Below are 19,623 nucleotides of genomic sequence, written 5' to 3' on the forward strand. Positions count from 1 at the left end.
GATAGTTATCCTTAGAACTAATTCCACCTCCTGGTTAAGATCATGCATCCCAACACATATTTAACTTGTGGCTAATATCTAGAATCCTCTAGAATATTCCAACACAATCCAAATAATTAGTATCTAGATGATATTTACTTATAATACTCTAGAATATGATCAACTACTTTAAGATTATGGACTTAGTTTTTGGACTTATCAACCCCAATTTTTTTACCCAATTGAAATGGGAGCCAATCAAGTTTAATTTCCAACCCTCCTTAAACTTTATTTTACTACTCCAATCAAACTTTGCATCTTAATGAAGTCTCAAACTTATGTGCCTGCATCTAGGAATGGATCAGAGACTGGTTTCCCATTGCCTTCAACATTGACAATTACTTTACGTTATGAGCATTTGAAATGATTGTAGATACTGTTTTCAAATGACCAAAACAAAGCTGATAGTCATTCTAGTTTTTAAAATTTAGTATTGATCTGTTTCCACGTTAAACAAAATGTTGTAGATCGGAACAATATGGACTTTCGGTGATAAATCTTAGTCGTGCATGGCTACTATAGACGTCACACGCACTTCCACACCGGCGCGTGAATCTCCTGCACCACCCGATTCATTGGCTCTTGATGGCCGAACCTTTCTGCAGCACGGATCATGGCTGTTGCATCCACCGCAACTGGCCCCATCATGAACCGAGTACTTGACATGGCAACAAACCATGAAAAGTGTGCATCTCTGCAACTTTTCCCGTCTTTATCGTCGGGTACTTCGGTTTACGGTCTGGTCTCAGACACTGTTGAGCTAGCATTAGTTTCTTGTGTTGTTTGAGGGCTTTCGCTTTGATATTCATGCATTTTATTCATATAGCATTTGTGGAAATTAATTATACCATCAACGCCCAAAAACTCCACCATCACATGAAATCTTTTTAAATTGTAGCACACCATTTCCTTAACGTGAAACATTTTATTTTATGATAGTGTGTGAAGGATATGTTTTTAATGAATTATTTTTAAATCTTTTAATCGTCTACTGACAGCAAATTATATATATATAATTTTGATACGTTGTTCACCTTCGTCCCTGCACATCTATTGGATGCATAATTTGGAAATGTTTTATCACATCCGATGAGTGACATTTTATTGGTGAACACGATGGCTGTCTAGCATATCAAAACTATATATATATAGATGCATTCTCTAATACAAATTTATGAACATACATGATCAGTTACTCAGATATTTGAGGCCGTAAGGTTTCCCGAAAGACTCATTCCCCTATAACACACGACTCCACGTTTGGAAACTCGGTGTCTATACGAGCACCTCTCTCAATGGAGACGCCCAATTTCATTCCCACAGAAACTAATGTCTCGAGTGATCTTTCACTGTTCTCCAAGAGGTCATCGTCTATCTTGATCGTGTCCTGCAAAGATTCACATATATCTGGATTTAAGTCGAAAAATATGGGAAACAATGTTACCAAAACAATTCTATTGCAGGAAAATATAGTATCTTAGGTTTTTTGAGGAATTTCCATCACAATTCTTCAACGTATATAGTTCTGTTCATCACACATTCTGTCATAAAAACACTGGTTCGAAGAAAAGGACGGCTTAATTTTGCGACCAAAAGAAGATTCTTAAAAAGAATGAAATCATATGCTTAAACCAGACTGGAAATTGTTCTTCATCAAATAAGAATTGGGTCGCTCTTGTTGATCTAACAGACAGAAGCAGGCCATGAGCATGCCAGAAACCTCAAATGACACAAGTGAACTCCATTTCATTATGTGGAACGGGGTAAATAATCATTAGATGATCGAGCATTAGAGATCCCCGAAAATTTATTCAAGAGCAGAATAAAAAGGCGGGAACAAATGTCAAAAACAACCATACTTTCCATAAGAACACCGATATGTATATCTCGAAGACACAAAAAGGGAAAGAAAAAGTTATTACTACTGGAAAAAGTCAGGATGATAACCTTTTCAAAGACGCAAATCACTGTACTTCCGCCAAATGAAAAATATCCAAACTGCAAGTACCGTTTGAGAAAAACCCAACTATAAAATTAGAAAATATAACTATATATGAAAACAACTTATGAAGCTAAGTTGATTATCACGAACCTCCTCTCCCTTCTTCACATAGTCACCCTCTTTTTTCGAAAAAGTGATGCTACCAACCATTGTTGCTCCAATAGCAACAAATGCGACCTGCACTCGAACAAAATTCCTCACATACGCTGAATATAATTGGCTCGTCTTCTGACTTCTATAATGAATTAAAATCTCAGAGGTCATAAATCATGACGAATTTCATTCACTGGATCAATGAAATATGAACTATAATAAATCCTATAGTCATTTCAACTTCAGGCATTCAGGTTCCAGGACTTCTTCTGTTTGACAGATAGAAATTAAGATATAAGTGATTATTTGCAGGTAAGAGGAAAATCTTTTTGCATTAGCGTATAAAATAACATGTAGAATCCAATAAATCAGGTAAGCATAAAACATTTCAAGAAAAATAAGAACACGGTAAATCTAATTGTGGAACAACAAATACTAACGTCAGCCTTCTGCAACAATATATATTAACATCAGCCTTCAGCAGAAAACATTAAGAGATGTGTGAAACACAAACCTTTCCAAAATCCTGTGTTGATATAAGAGATACAACTCGCTTATTTTCTGTGAAAACATTGCAATACTTGCTATTCACGGCAATTGGGTTAACCTTGAAGATAAAAGACAACTGAAATGAGGACAAATCAATGATAAACTCGAAACAGATAAAAGAAAAAATTTATCTTAAAGTTTTATCTTACAGTGTATAGGGATCCTGGTATGTCAACAAATTTCTCAATCCTTCCAGAAACAGGAAAGTGGAATCGATGATAGTCCTGCAATAGTTTAAAGATTCAGAATTCAGGTAAAACTTAAGGTTCTTATTGGACTAATGGATTTGGATTTGAGGAATTCAGAATGGAAGGATCAGTACATTTCAAATAAAAACTTTTTAAAGGAATTTCAAATGAACCCTAATATAACCTAAAATGCTTTAGAGTTTGAAAGATGAGCTTTTTTTCCTACAGCCAAATATACATGATTGATTTAGATGACTGACTTTATATCCATTAAAATTAGATCCATCAGTCCTTACACAACCTAAGACTAGGTATGGATGGAAGTATTTGATCTCAGTAATATGGGTTAGAACGAATCTATTCAAATTTCTCTAACAATTATGTATTTCAAATTTTAAAAATATAAATAAAAATAGCACCCAAAGGATTTCAAATCCACAGATTTGAAATTTTCCAAAAAGTTGATGGGATTTCAATTAATGATTTCAAATCATCTAAACTTTCCATCAAAATATAGCCAAGATGAATTTAGTAAGCATATGTTGTGACAGAACATATACAAATTCACCAAGAAAACCGAAGAATTTTCAAAAACCACGGGCATGCTAAACTACAGTGTTAAAACAGATAAGTACCTGTGGTGCCAATCTAAATATCACTAGACTTCCGTCAATGAATGCATCAGAGCACACTTCTGTTCCCAAAAGACCTCTGACAGAAAATTTTCTGCCCTAAAACGACAAGATTCTGGAAAATATGATACCATAAAGCAGAAAAGTATGTCTAGATATTCTGACAAGTAAGATACTGTACATGGCTCCCCTTACGAATCCTTCCAAGAGGACAAATTGGTGGATTGACCAGACAATAACAAATTAACACCAGCTGAATAAAGGCATATACCTTAATCCAAAATCTCATAGAATCAGTGGCAGTTCTGAAAGCTGTAAGCCTGCTATCAGCTGCACATACAGCAACACTGTCACAATCCAAGCTGGTGATTGGTCTTGAGCTTGGTTTTAACTCTCTTATAAAAAATTCATTGAATGTCTGCATACACAAAAAATAAAATCCCCTTAATAAAACTCAGGAACAATATACAACTAAAGCAACTAAAGAACTGGCATAGAAAGTATAGTTGAAGAAAGTTTTCAACTATACAAGCACACAATAAAAGGAACCAATTTATAATGGCAGACAGAAAGCACATTGATTGTTGTCAATCTTTGAGCAAGCAGGAGAAAACAAAGAGAATGGTCAACAGTATGGTTTGTTACAACATATTGAACAAATAACTTGATAACAGGTGTACTGTTCATCAAAATTTCTCAGCTTGGTACTTCCATAAGCATTTAATCAGGCATACTAACTTCAGTACTTATAATATCAAACATCGAGCATTTCTCTTAGTAAAACCACTTTTGTTCTTTAATTTTAATCACCCCAATCAGTTGGTGTCAAGGGTCTAGCTTCCCAATTGTACTCATACTATCAGATACCAGCTTCATAATGCATCTTCCAATTTTGCATAAGAAGGTGAAAAAGGCCAAGTGATATCAATAGAGAAAACTGTTACACATGAAGAAATTAAGGGAAATAATAAAGGCTATACAAATGGAATCTACAGTTACAAGCAACTTCTTAAATTTTATAGATAACAAAACACCATGTGATACTGCCGCATTGGTCGACAGGATATCGATCAATAGAACATACACAATTACACACAAAAGAACACAATGGGAAAAAGTATGAGCAACATGTCAAACACAAGTTTACGAAATATTCCAAAGATTTAAGAAATGGCGGCAAGATTAAAGCTTACAATACAATTCTGAAATTTAAGAGTATATATTGTCTCAAATTCTTGAACCCACCTTAAAGTGCTCCAAAGGGTATTTGATTTCAGATAAATTTATTTGATCCTGAAAAATGATCGATAAATCCAATCAAGAAATAGGTAGTCTTCGAAAAAAATGCCCATACGAAGTTCAAATTGATATTCAGAAGTCATGATTCCAAATTAGTATCTTAAAATAAGAGTCAAATTACATAAAGAAATTCTTGCACAATCTGCAAATTCGCATCGAAGAGTGCAGCTGTAAGTCACAACAATTTGATGTTTCACTAGACATTTACATGCTTTGACGAGTTGTCAAGTTTTAAACAGAGGCTACACTACATAAAGAAATTCTTGCACAATCAGCATTGTACTGGTTTTATAACTATCCACTCCTTCGAAAATATATCACATTAATAAACGCATACTCCAAATTCAACTAACAAGAGTTTTCTTGATTAGCCGAACACTTTACTAGCAAAACGAAAGATAATTAAAAACGGAATTATTGTTTATAATTTCAGCATTAGGTTTTTCTAGACAATGATTAGCATACCTGGATCAAATTAAAATAGCAAGATTGAAGGTCATCATGCTAGCAAATATGATTTCGGATTATAAAAAAAAAACTCACCTAATCATCCATCTAGCACACACCACGATCAAGATAACTCAAAATCTTTTGATCAGGATAAATTTGCAAACGCATAAATTCCGAAAACCATAATCACCAAGCGCGATAATTGTTTAATCAATTTGAGAATCTTTAAAAATGTTTAAACTGTAGTAGTTAATTTTCTGATGATAAGGACAAGTGTCTGAATTAAAAAGAATTTGAAAACATACAGTAAATGTAACTAAAGTGGATTGTTTTGTAAACTACTTTTCACACCAGAATGCATCAACAATTCAAGTTATCCATCTCTTCTCACCCAGAGCTAATAAAAAAGAGTCTTGCGTGCTAATGAAAGGAATATGAAGGGAAAACAGGGAATGCCTAGGTAAAATAAAAATTGTGCAAATGATAAAACAAGAAGATAGAATCAACCTTTTGTTAAATTTGTATAAAAAGCAAAGTGATGAAGCAAGCAAAATCTGAACATGTTTTGGAATAAATTAAACCAATCAATTTGACGTTTAGATCACTTGCAAAGTTTAATGCAGCCTGATTAGATGTCAAATTCCAAGGACAAAATCAATTCAAATTTAAACATAACCATATACCAGAACTAGCATGGTATTTTATCATGCCTGAAACAAATCAAGAAATTTCGGAATATCCTTGGCAGATTCAACAGCATCCATTTTCCTTCCTTGCTTTTCTGAGAGGCTGAGCAATAGCTCTTTCACCCCTGCATTAGAATTGGAATTCCGCAAATCAAGGATAAGTAAGCTGAATAAATGAATTGAATTAAGCCCCTCGATAAACAAAAAAAATCATTTGTTTAAAGCACCACATGCTGGTTATCTGTTGGTTGTCCCACTTTGGTCGGATAAAATCTCTGGGAGTTGTTTATATGGACTTGGACAATTATCCACCCTTAAGCTAACTTTTGGGGTTGAATTAGGTACAAGTCTCAACCTTAACATAGTATCAGAGACCGAGGATCAGTCATGAACTTTAAAGCGGCCATGGTCGGCGCAAGGTCTATCTCTTCCGAATACAGCGACAGTAGCGGCACTGTCCCTCCGACCAGCGTTTCTCAAGCCCCACCACACATCGCACTTTCTAAAAATTCCATTCAATAACCATACAAAAATTAAATGGAAAAAACTATCTTGAATGGGTAAAATCTGTACGGTTGGTGATTGATGGCAAGGGCAAATTGGGACACTTGAACGGCGAGGTGAAACTACTAGATTCTACGTATCCAAAATACAAACAATGGCTATCGGAAAACTCCATGTTCACTGCTATTTTAATTTCAAGGAACCCGCAACAGGTAAACCCTTCATGTTCTTACCTACTGCATGTGATGTTTGGGTGGCGGTTCAAGAAACGTACTCTGATTTGGAAAACTATTCTCAGTTATATGATCTGAATACTCAAATGTGGCGACAAAAACAAGAAAATCGAGACGTGACGTCCTATTACAATGAATTGTAGACTATTTGGCAAGAATTGGATTTGTTTGAAACTGATGAACGGGAAAGCAAGAACTATTGTTCCCCCTACAGGAAAAATCTTGAGCGTGGTCGTGTGTTCTTCTTCTTGGCTGGATTCAACAAGAATTAGATGAAGTTCGAGGCAGACTCCTTGAGCGCAAGCCTCTTCCAAGTCTTCGTCAGATTTTTGCTGAGAAACTCGACGACGTGTTATGTTACAGCGAGTTGATGAACGTAAAGTGGAAACTGAGGGATCAGCAGTAGTTAGTAAAGGAAAGAAACCTACTGGTGATTATCGTGATGGAGGAAGGCAGAAACCTTGGTGTGAGAAATGTAATAAGCCATGCATACCATGGAAACATTCTGGGAGATTCATGGGAGACCAACAGATTTCAAAAAAGGCCGGGCAACAACAATAGAAGTGGTAATGGCAGTCATGCTTTTCAATCAGGTAGTGCTGAATCTGAAATGTAATTATCATCCTCAGATTCATCCGTTATCATGAAGCATCAACTAGAGCACTTGTCCAAATTACTCCAATCCCATTTAGGAAATTTAATCCTTCTTGCTCTTAGGCCCAAACATGTATCATTCTATAGCAACTGTTGCATATGTCAATTCTAACAATTATTGGATTTTAGATTCAGGAGCAACGGATCATATGACAGGACATCGCAATTTTTTTCTTCCTATCGGGGGTGCGCTGGTAATAAGAAGGTCAAAATTGCTGATGATTCTTTCTCATCTGTCGCTGCGAAGGGAACCATTGTTATTTCCCCTTTCCTAACCCTTGTTAATGTCTTGCATGTTCCTATCTTGTCCTATAACCTACTATCTATCAGCCAATCAACTTGTGATCTGAACTGTCGTGCCATCTTTCTGTCTTCTCATTGTGAGTTTCAGGATTTAGTCTCAAGGAAGATGATTGGCAATGCTAGGCATGACAGTGGACTTTACCTTCTCGATGTTACATCCATCTTTGCAAAACAAGATCAGAAGACTTGTTTCAACTCTATTTCTAATTCTAGTGACAGTGAGATTATGTTATGGCATTTTCGTTTAGAGCACCCAAATTTTCATTATTTAAAACAGTTGTTTCCTAAACTATTTATGAATAAAAGTTGTACGTTTTTCCAGTGTGATTCGTGTGAATTGGCTAAACAGTATTTCCTCCTCAAATTTACAAAGATTCTGCACTTTTACATTGATTCACAGTGATGTCTGGGGTCCATCTAGAGTAGCAAGCTTGTCTGGTAAATGCTGGTTCTTGATATTTGATGATGATCGTACTAGAATGACTTGGACGTTTATTTTGAAAGACAAGACTGAAGCTGGATGTGTGTTCACAAATTTTTATACAATGATCCGCAGGCTCAATTGCTGATTGAAGATCTTGTATGGGGTAATCTAGTGAGTGACATGGAAAAGTAAAAAACAAATGTAGTGGCTAGAAGCAGTGGAAAAGCTGAATTTAGATCAATCACTAAAGGTGTATGTGAAGTTCTTTGGCTTAAGAGAGTTATGGATGAATAGAAGAGACCGATAAGTGCTCCTATGAGGTTGTACTATGATAATAAGGCAGTCATAAGTCTTGCTCATAATCCAGTTTAACATGAGCGAACAAAGCACATTGAAACTGACAAACAGCACTTTACAAAGGAGAAGCTTGAGGAAGGAACAATATGCATTCCGTTTGTTCCAACAACATTGCAAATTGCAGGTGTCTTAAATAAGGGCTTGTCTGGACAACTCCTTGAAAAGCAAGTTAGCAAGTTGGGTATAACTGATATCTTCGTTAGCAACTATTTAAAGGTACGCTTTGAATGACTTTATAATTAAGAAATAACATTTTTCTCTTCTCAGTCATATCTTACGTTTACTGCATGGTATCAGAGCTCAGGTTCCACCATTATGTGTTGGACTGCTCGTAGCTGGGTCACACGCTATCTTATAAACTTCACGCTCCAGATGTTCATTTTTGGACGTGACGGGGAGTGGGTGTTAGTTGTCTCACGTCGGTTGGATAAAATACCTGGGAGTTGCATATATGGACTTGGACAATTCTCCCCCTTAAGCTAGCTTTTCGGGTTGATTTAGGTTCAAGTCTTAATCTTAACATTATCCAATCATCAAGGTGTAAAAGGAGCCAAAAAATGATGATGCATGGAAGATGGATAAACAATCAAATGTTTTCAACAACCTAGCAAAATGTTCTTACTCAATAGCTAATTATAGTCGATAAGTTAAAGACAAACCTGTATCCATGAGGCCAAACCCTACTTTAGATTGATAAATGGTTCTCATTGATAAAATAATCTTGGAATCTATAATTTCTTCCACTAGCCTCCTTGTTTTGCGATCAAACACCTGATAACAAAATGAACCTCCCAGGGAGATTATTTAGAATGTTTCTATTGCTTAGATCGAATAAAAATTGCAGAATGTATTGCTAGTTCAAACTCTGATATAAAAAAACGCTCGCAGTTTTAGAAAATCGGGTAACATACCTGAGAGTTAAAGAACTTAAAAAAAAGTAAAACTATGGCAAGAAGGTCAAATGCAATTCTAAAAATCAAAAGTTAGTAAGGCTTAGAAGGAACTCCATACATCCATAGGGTTTCCTTCTGAAGCAACAGATATGAATTAGTAAAAAGATGAGCGGAAAAAATTACCAGAATGTGTGAAGCACCAGATCCAGACCTCAATCCAACTTCATATGATGAAAAATGAGCCCATTCGCTTAGTTTGAACATCCAACTGCAGAACCAAATGAAAACAAAACTAATAGCACATGATATGCAAAATTCTCCCTCGTGAGAATCCAAAACAGAAGTTCAGGCGAACGGAAACTCCTTTTGTCACAGGATTCCACCGGCTAAACTCGACTTTAGAAACCCTTATCTCATATTTATTTGAGTTCAATAAAATAAAAAGAATACTGAGCACATCTATCATAATTCTGAAGGTTAGACAAAACAGGGTGAAACATAGTAGAATCGGGTATCCTCACATAGTCACATCCTTTGCATTTCTTTTTCTTTACAGTGGTGTTCTCCCTTCTCCAGTTCTCCTTCTTTTAAAAAAAAAAATTTTAACCTTCCTATCTTATTTTGGTGCTACAAGGTTTTACATGCAAAAATTCAAGATAGACAAGCTCTCACCCATTAGAAGCCTGCTTATCAGTCAAGAATCCTCCAGTCATAACCTGGTTTCCAGTCCCTTCATCAAAACATAGGGTCAAATGAATCATGGAATTCAACCTATCGGAGACTGGAAGAGTTTCACCACAGACGGGACAGCAAGTAAGAAGTGGATCCCTGCACTCAAAAAAGGAAAACACAAAAGTAAGAGAATGCTTGGAAATCTTTTAACAATCAGAAAGTGCCAAATTACTAAGAACCATCACCAAACTGTAACAGAATTGGGAGTCGTAAACAAAAATAAAATGCTTGGGAAAAATTGTGGTTTACTTAAGAATAAATAAAAAGGAACAGTTCAAAACTAAAGCCAAGTAACAAAGTTTTAGGGCCCACTTTTCTTGCTCAACAGCTAAAAGCATAGCCAACTCATCCACGCTAACAACACCATCCCCATTCTCATCAGCGGCTTTAAAGACGTCCTTTTTCTAAAAAACAAGGCAATCACTGATAAGAAAAAATTTCAGAAGAACAATTAAAAAGTACATTCAGTTTTTGCATCAGTTCATGACTCGAGTCAATTTGAGGTAGCAATCACGTATTTTCCAAATACATAAAATAATTAAACATCTTCAAGTTAAATAGTATGGGCCTATGGGATAAACTTAATTTAAAACATTAGAAGGGAAGAGGAATGCAAAAGAGAAATTATTTCTTGATTTGAAGTCTTCGTACACGTACATTTCTGTTCTGGATTGAAAATTGGAGATTGCTCAAAGGAATGGCATGGTGTTAACTGCATTATCTACATTGGCAAGGAAGCAGTGATGTTTAACTTGAGGTGTCTTCAACATTAAGCGCATTTATAGATCAATATATCATTTGGAATGAAGCACAAGAAAAGATGCTCCTTTTTCAGCTTAGGGAACATACTCCAAGATTTTAAGATTCTCCGTTGCTTTTAAAAATAGTGTTCACAGGATGAAAGCAAGACCAAACCCTTCCGATAAGAGGAAAAAAAACTTACGATATATCAGCAATGTACATCTAAATCTAGAATTGCCACAATACACACAATCAACTATGATAGTAGTATAAGAGCCAACAGAAATAAAGCACATGCTTGGATTTCAGATGCAAACCTTATTAGCAGCCAATAGATTACCAAATGCATCCATTAAATCGGAGAATTCTGGATATGAAAGATGTCCATCTTCATTATAATCCTGTACGAGGAAAATAAATTGAAAGATGCAACTGAATTTACAAAGCGTATTGTAGCTAGAGTTCACCCAGCTCAAACCCCATAAATTCAGTGAAAGGATAAATTACTTCAAGAGAAAACAAGCAGGAAAACAGAAAAGAAGAGGCATTTTAAATCATTAATCATTTAATCTTTATTGCATAACTTGGAACACAAAAGAATCTTAAAAAATTATCATTTTCAATTTCTTAGCACAAGCTGTAGATTAAACATAGACACTTTTACTTTGTAAAAAGGAAAAAACTGTTTTCCTCTAAAATCAACTAGAACCACGAATTTCTAATCCAAAACAAAAGCTTTATCAAGGTACTTGTAAAGTTTTCTCGGAGATATTGTAATCCCATTTGTCACCACTGAGTCAAGGGTGTTTTAAATTTTACCTTTGCCTTTGCCGTCTGAAATATGAATCTAGTCTCATTGAAGATTGTAACTCATCTATCCCCACATCAAGAACCCTTCTACTCGCAAAACATTTATATTTTCATTTTTCAGTTGTCCACAAATATTTAATTTGCCATCAAAACTCAACCTGTCCACTACCTGAGAAATGCTTAAAAGTTCTGTCAACATTGTCCTTGGACTAGATTTTGTAAGATTATACATCCAAAAGCTCGGAACCCCATGGATAGCAAATGAGTAAATCACATGACATTTATTTTTTAAATAAATGGGTCGAAGCTATAACAACAAAACAAGAAATGAAAATTAACATAAGAATATAACATTACCAACAATTCCAACATATTTCTGGGATCTAGTGAGGAAAGATAAATATACATCAATATAATAAATACAAAATAAACACATACCACAATGGACAAAATGCGCCTTGCAAAAGACTTTTCTGTTTCCAATGGATCCTACAAACGTTAAAATAATGGGTAAAATACTTTTTCCGATGTTATGTATTCTGCAGAAACAAAAGATAAAATATAAATTTGCACCTCGATGAAACATGATAAAGTTATCTTGCCAACAACTTCTGCAGGAGAAGATATATGTAATAAGTCAAATACCTCTACGTCAGAATCTGCATCCTGCAAGATTAAGGGAAAAATAAGGCATCAAAGAACAACAATCACACAAATGGTAGTAACATAGTTGAAACTTTTTTTTCTTAGACTGATTATTCAGACATAATCACCTTGAACATTATAGATATAAAACATAGTTAATCAAAATAGTTGCAAAGAGGTTTTTTTTATAGAAATTCATTTTGTGACATTAAAAACAAACAATCCTACAGGATAATGCTCATTGAATTCAAAGAAATTTTCAGCCATAAATGGCATATTTGAATTTTGCTCGCCATCTCTGTTCTTTTCCAATTATTTTTCAATACAATAGTCAACAGAGCATTTTGAAATTTCAGGTGTTAAATTACAAGATATTTTCTAAAAAACACAAAGATCGTAGATAGTTGTGTTGTACAGACAATTCATAAAAACACTAACAGATTTCTGTTGATCATAACAAATAAATGCTAAAAATTCATATTAATGTCATATGAAATAAAAGATTTGTCATCGAGGAACAAAGGAACTGAGCCGGATTATAGCTTTTCGAACCAACTCTCGAATAGCGCAACAAGACAAATATAGGAAGATATAGATTATCTATACTATATATAAAACTTGAGCCCCAAAGTCGACACCAATTGAATTTTACAAAAATGCCTCAGTAAATTTAAAGAGAGTAATCTTTTTATTTAAAAAAAATACCATAAAAAACAATTTTAGTACATATATAATTTTGCTGATAACTACACATCTCGTTTCACTTTTCAAAATTAAAAAAAAATCATGCATTATCAATACAAATTACAAAATCATTTAACATAGTTGCATCATTGTTTTTCTTGAAAAAACATTATTCAAAAAATAATTACAACTATAACAAAATAATCAAAAATATTTTCAATATATTTGTTCATATTTTTATATAAAAAATAAACATTAACTAAATTCCAAAGATATAACCCACAAAAGACCAATCGTACGAACACGCAACGCAAGCATAGTGGTACCGGTTCTTATAAAGAAACATCATATCTTCATAAGAAAATAAAGATATGCTATTTCAACCCGTAAATAATTATCTTTCACGTTTGAAGCATGCTTCACATCAATTTATTGGTCAATACTTGCAATATTATTTAATGAAGTGATAAGAATTCCCACTTCTGTAAGTCAAATCAATGAAAATAAGTTACATTTTGAAACTTTAAGATATTTTTATTAATGTTTCAACAGCAGAGTGTGATCATCAATGATTAATGACAAGGACAAAATCTGGCTACAAAAATAGGGAAGAATAACACATTAGTGATTCAATGTATATGACTTCAAATTAATGTTAGGGACCAAGATGACTTTTATACCACCTCATGCTCATTCTCTTTGTCCTCCATCGTTTCAAAAGCCTTACTTCAAAATCATACAAGAATTCACAGAAAACGAGTAGTAATGCAATGTGATTATTTATGCTACATCATGTAAAGGTAGGAACAATTCTGATTACAAATTATCCTAAAAACTAAACAGTTGTCCATGAAACTCATTATGTAACCAAGAAGCACGAAATGGCATGGTCATGTTTCCAGTAAATGCATTGTTTGGATAGCCTCCTATAGAAAATGAGGTATGGTGTCTAATGGCCAAATTTTAAATTTGAAAAGTTTCATAGAAGCCTAAAGGATAAGATTCTTATTCCTTGTTCATCAAAAAAAGTTTGTTTCCATTCATTTCTCCCTTGAAGTTTTCATAAAAACACATATAATAACAAATTTATGGAGCACAAGAATTTCTACATTCCACCATCATGTCCATGACAAAATAGAATAACACAGAACCTCTATAAATGCGTCTCACCTGAGTAAGGAAATCATATAAATCGATCTCACAAAAACCAACAAGATTGCTCTTTGACATTCTATTAGTCTGCATATAAATAAATAACAGGATATAATAAGTTGGTCATCAGAATATGAAGGTAAAATCATCATAATATTATTCATGCCATACAACATTATTAGAATAGATCTTGGATCCATTTCAGGAAATGAAAACCAAGAAGAGAAAGGGTGAAATATGGAACACCTCAAATACTGATATTCTGACAGAATGTGCCCCATTTTTTTCCAGTAAAAGCTTCTTCTCCTGAAAATAAGTAAGTCATTGATTACCTAATAAAATTATTAAAGTGAAAGGAAAGCAGGATTCAAGATTATGTATTATCTCTAATTAGACAGGCTATGCATAAAAATGAATTGCTTGTTCAAGTCAATGCCACCAGAATTATGTTTAATATCTGTATTAGTTTACAGTGACAGTCCAAGCAGACATGCATATATTAACTATATTATGGATATCTTGGTTTCCAAAGAATTAAACAAAGGTTCGAGTCACAAAGGGTGAGAATGAGGACAAATAAAAATAAAAGCAATATAATGGATCCAAATATCATAGAGAGGCCAGTTAAAATTATAACAGTATCATGGTCCAACTTCAAGTACAAAGCAGCGTACATAATGCACTGACAACAGGTATCACAACTGTGCTTGTCAAAAATTTTACAGTCTTGCAATTTTCAAAAATAAAGCACTCCTTGAATTCAAAAGTGTATGACATACGTAATTTGATTTAAAGAAATAATGAAGTGTCATGCAATTGAACCAGACTCGTACACCAAACGAGAATATGGTTAGCACTACTCACTGAATTCCAGATGGGTCGGTCAGTGCTGCACCAAAAAACAAAAAATACAATCAATTTCTGAGATAGAGAAAAGTCTGGGAACAATTAAGATTTTCTTTTTTAATAAAACACGAGCATATAGCTGTGGTGAATTAGCAGGGGAATTCAAAATTAGCAAACTGCAAACAGCAACTTAATTATGAAAACATGATCCCAGAATCAAAATAATAAAACTTACTGAAAATGAAGGTAAACAAGATAAATTATAATGCCAAGGACAGACTATTTGAGTCGCATATGCTGCATGATATCCCAGTATTACTTATACATACAAGCACGTATTTCTTAAAACCTTATTCCAAACAACTCATTTCAAAAAGTTCCATTCACCTGAACTTAGTTACTGTTAAAAATTTGTTAAATGGCCCAGTGACCTAGATAAGGATAACCGTTCCTCGTCGACTCTATATTTCTTCAGAGAGAGAAACAGAATATTACACAAATTTGGACCATAAAAGAAGGAAATTTGATGCAGTATAAATTGCTACTAAAATTAAACCTGAAGAAAAATGCTGGACTCAGTGAAATTACCCAGTTGAGCTCTCTAAAATTTTACTTTATGACACATCCACAAAAAAAGATAACTGTCTATTGTACCACAGTAAGATTATGCAACGAGATAAAAGTCCACGGCGTGAATGAAATATCACTTTCATGGTATTCATACATTGTTTCCTATTTTAATTTTCTAATTTCCTAACCAATTACTGAAATACAAACCACAGAAAGGTTGAAGTATCATATATTTTGTTCATTGGTTACATTTTCTTTATGTGCACCTGCATTCATCACAGCATGATGATCCCACTACAATTGCATGTTTAATTCCTACCCTTTTGGGTGGTCATTATTAGTTGGCCACTCTTGCAGCCTTGTTTCCCCTGTTTTCAAGAATTTCACATCGTATCTGCCTTAGAAATGATTCCCTGGAGTCATAATCCTAACTTCAATTGTTCGTATAACTAAAAGAAGCAATGCATCTGTTCAAATGCAGGTTCTATACCAGGAAATAGAAGTCGAACAAAGTAGTTTAAAAGCCGATGCTTTGCAACTTATGGTACTGTTCAACTATTTTTACTGTGCATGGATAATATGCCACTTAAGAAAACTTGGAGTCTCATCATACAAAACTTGGTGTAACATATACAAAACATGTGTCCAAAATAGTAACAACTACAAATAAAACTAAAACAAGACGCAACTGATCAGAAATGGCGGTCCGGAAGGTCTGTTCTCCAAGAGTAACACATNCAGCAATTAACATCATTAAACGTTTAAAAAATTTGTGAAGAAGAAACAAAACAAAGAGCAAAGTCAAAGAAAAATCAATAGATGGTCGTACACTAATGATGCGGAGGAGTGCAATGCCTGCGAAATCTCCCTCTTCGAGTAGTTTACCAGCGGGGGAATCGGAGTGTGTGCCACGACGGTGGCGTCGTAAGTGCCTGTGGTGCCGGCGGAGGCGCTGCCGGAGCCTCTGGACACGTGATGGTTCTGAACTAGACCCATCAGTCGATTCATCAGTTGATTCGTGCTTTGAATTTCTATGCCCCATTTCTTTCCTTGCTCAAACACAGAGAGAAAAGGCAACGGTATTCAAAGGGATAAAGAAAGTTGACTTGGATCGTTCAGGAATCAAAAACGGTTGAAAAGAAAGGATCAAAGAAAGTTTCTTCGCTTCGGTAGTGTGGGAAAAAAGGTCCAACCTCGAATTTTTTAGAAAGCAGTGGCAGAGTTGACTTTTTCAAACGATATATTTTGTTGGAATAATGGTAAAATACAATTAATATATCGTTAATGTGATATTTACGATCATTATATCGCGAAATTTTACTGTTATATCGTGAGATTTAGTATTTCATATATAGTGAAATTTTGACAAATTGAATTTTTTGTGTTATACAAATTGATGTACAAATATGGATGTACACGTAGCATCACTCATTTTGTTGATTGGATCACATATATTTATAATCAGATTTATTTGGCTTTCTTTAATTTTTTTTTTAGAGTTTTATAGACTTTTATAAATATTTTACATAAAATTCTATAATATTGTTCATAATTATAATATATTATTTTTTTATTAATTTATCTAAAATAATAATTAATTGACACAGATAATATATTCAATTAGAAATAGTTTGGAAAATTCATATTAGTAAAACAAATTTAATTAGTTAANGTTAACTATTTTTTAAGAAATGACATCATATACTTGGGGATGTCATTTTCTTTAAAAAAAAATAGAGGATGTCATTTTCTTTAAAAAAAAATAGCTAACATTATGTTTAAATTGATTATATATATATATAACATTTTATTTTTTAATTTTATGAATTCTAATCGTAAAATTCTACAATATTTTAAATACAAAGAAAACAAAATATTTTATCAATTATATCATATAATTTCTTTATAAACTATTGCTTAAAATATTAATTTTATTTTTATTTTTTATCATTATTGTTGCGAGACTATTCAATTATTAAGAATTAAGCGGCGTTATTTTTTTTGGATCATCTTTTATTATTATTGAATATTACGTTAATTTGTATAAATCATAAATTAAAAATCACAAAATCAATTATAGAATTCAAAATTTTTTATAATATTAAAATATAAAATTATCAATCAACAAAAACATAAAAAATCTGGAAATGCAAAAAAAGATATATATATATATATATATATAAATTTTGAAAATTAGATAGTGATAGAAATAGATAAATGAGAAGAAGAGCTCGTGTATGAGTTAAAAACTTTAAAAATCCATCCAAATATTTGGGTTGAACCAAAGACAATTTTTGACAATTTATAATTGTAAATTAGACTTTAATGTTTATATATTAATTAATTTCATTGATTTATTAAAAAATATATTGAAAATTTGAATACATCTAGATTTTTATAGAGTTTTTAAAAGTTAAAGTTGAATATCACTTGACTTTTTAAAACTCTATGAAATTTTATTTTGAATATCATTATACTTTTATAGAATAAGCAAAAGTCTTGATTGAATACTTATAGACTTTTAAAATCACCATCAGACGTCTTTTTCCGACGGAAATCCGTCGAAAATTGGAAGACTAGGGTGACGGGAATGAGGTTGTTGGGGTTAGGGGTTGGTTTGTTCTATTTTTACCATGTGTATGTGTGGAACTTTTACATATATAAAGTAAGGCAAAAACTTGTGTGAGACGGTCTCACGGGTCGTATTTGTGAGACGGATCTCGTATTTGGGTTATCCATGAAAAAATATTACCTTTTATACTAAGAGTATTACTTTTTATTGTGAATATGGGTAGGGTTGACCCGTCTCACAGATTAAGATTCGTGAGACGGTCTCACATGAGAGCCACTCATAAAGCAATGCACACATGACTTGATCATGTATATTTTCAATGCACGTATGCTATTTCAATTCTAATGATATTTTATACCGTCAGTAAATTTGATATTTAACAATTATAATTGTTAAACACAATTTAATAATGAGAATTTACTTATTCTAGCCCATAATAACTTTTTTTTATTAAAGATTATATAATATAACTTTTTATAATTTAATTAATTAATAATACTAAAATACCATTTCTTTATATTTTCTTCAATCTCAATAAAATATCACAACTTAGATAAACTATAATAACTTTCCAAAATAATTGAAATAAAAATATTTCATTAAGCATTATTTATTTTCTTAATAATGATAATGATAATAATATGATATTAATGCAAATAGTAGTAAATATAATGTAGTGTTGTTATATTATTATCAACATTGAGATTATCTTTAATTTATTGTTTGTATTAATTTATATATTATATTTTATGATTATTCTTATTTTTATTTGTTATTAATTATTTTCTTTTTTATATTAAAATTATTGAAATATCAAAAATATTTCCGCAAATTTTAGTTGGATAAATGAGGTAGAATCAAATTTTGAAAAATTGGAAAGGTTATATAACTTATTTTTCTAAAATCAATCCTTATAAATATACACTAATCAAAATAAAAAAAATTAAAATTCTATAAAAATTATAGTAATAATATAAATTAAATAAAAATCGTATAAATTTAAATATAAAAACAAATGCAAGAAATTAGAAACAAGGGCAATAAAAATTATCTAATAAAATATATAATAACTCCATAATTATATTATCATATTAGTTCAATTTAATATTCTTGCGTGTGTTAGATCTTTTAGTTTTAGTTATCACAAACAATAACTTATTGTATTAAATCTAGTTATCGTTTGATCTGTATTACAGATACTCGGCCGTTTCAGAATAACTCATTCAACTGATCATGCAATGCTAAGCTATTCCACCGCTTCATCATTAGCAGTGTAATTGATCTACTCGACCGCTCTTGTGCATCAGTCTGTGGCACATGAACTACTACACATTTTACAAGGATCTCACATACTTTATTAGAAAAATTAATAGACTGATCATTCAAGACAAAACAGGAGATCGGTAGTTTAAGAAAGCGGGGGCATTTAAGAAAGTTTAAGGACAAATTCGACATACCAAATAGGAAAGTTGTGCCGGTGATTGCGAAGGACCTTTTTAAAACATACTCGTCGAATCGGCCGGTAGAAAAATCTAAATATGTCAAATGTTTTTGTTCAAACCAAC

At 32.8% G+C, this 19,623-nt stretch overlaps 1 protein-coding gene across 3 annotated transcripts; it reads right to left on the reverse strand.

Annotated features, from left to right (window-relative positions):
• Positions 1-1,207: 1,207 nt before the first annotated feature.
• Positions 1,208-16,690, reverse strand: LOC140957428 (phosphatidylserine decarboxylase proenzyme 2-like). 3 transcript variants are annotated; one of them, XM_073414665.1, is made up of 20 exons: positions 16,176-16,690; positions 14,935-14,959; positions 14,317-14,376; positions 14,089-14,157; positions 12,163-12,255; positions 12,028-12,078; positions 11,097-11,180; positions 10,351-10,442; positions 9,979-10,134; positions 9,490-9,574; positions 9,073-9,184; positions 5,963-6,063; positions 4,749-4,796; positions 3,775-3,921; positions 3,507-3,602; positions 2,833-2,907; positions 2,649-2,741; positions 2,132-2,218; positions 1,987-2,037; positions 1,208-1,426 (listed from the first exon to the last, which is right to left on the reverse strand). In XM_073414665.1, the coding sequence occupies exons 1-20, from the start codon at positions 16,526-16,528 to the stop codon at positions 1,271-1,273; spliced, it is 2,034 nt and encodes a 677-aa protein (XP_073270766.1). In that variant the 5' UTR covers positions 16,529-16,690; the 3' UTR covers positions 1,208-1,270. The 3 variants fall into 3 exon arrangements, with proteins under 3 accessions (XP_073270766.1, XP_073270768.1, XP_073270767.1); XM_073414667.1 differs by having other exon boundaries at positions 14,904-14,959; positions 16,176-16,226; XM_073414666.1 differs by lacking the exon at positions 16,176-16,690 and adding an exon at positions 15,152-15,167.
• Positions 16,691-19,623: the final 2,933 nt, after the last annotated feature.

The sequence above is a fragment of the Primulina huaijiensis genome, chromosome 14 (assembly GCF_012295235.1).
Source record: "Primulina huaijiensis isolate GDHJ02 chromosome 14, ASM1229523v2, whole genome shotgun sequence".
In the NCBI taxonomy this organism is placed as follows: Eukaryota; Viridiplantae; Streptophyta; class Magnoliopsida; order Lamiales; family Gesneriaceae; genus Primulina; species Primulina huaijiensis.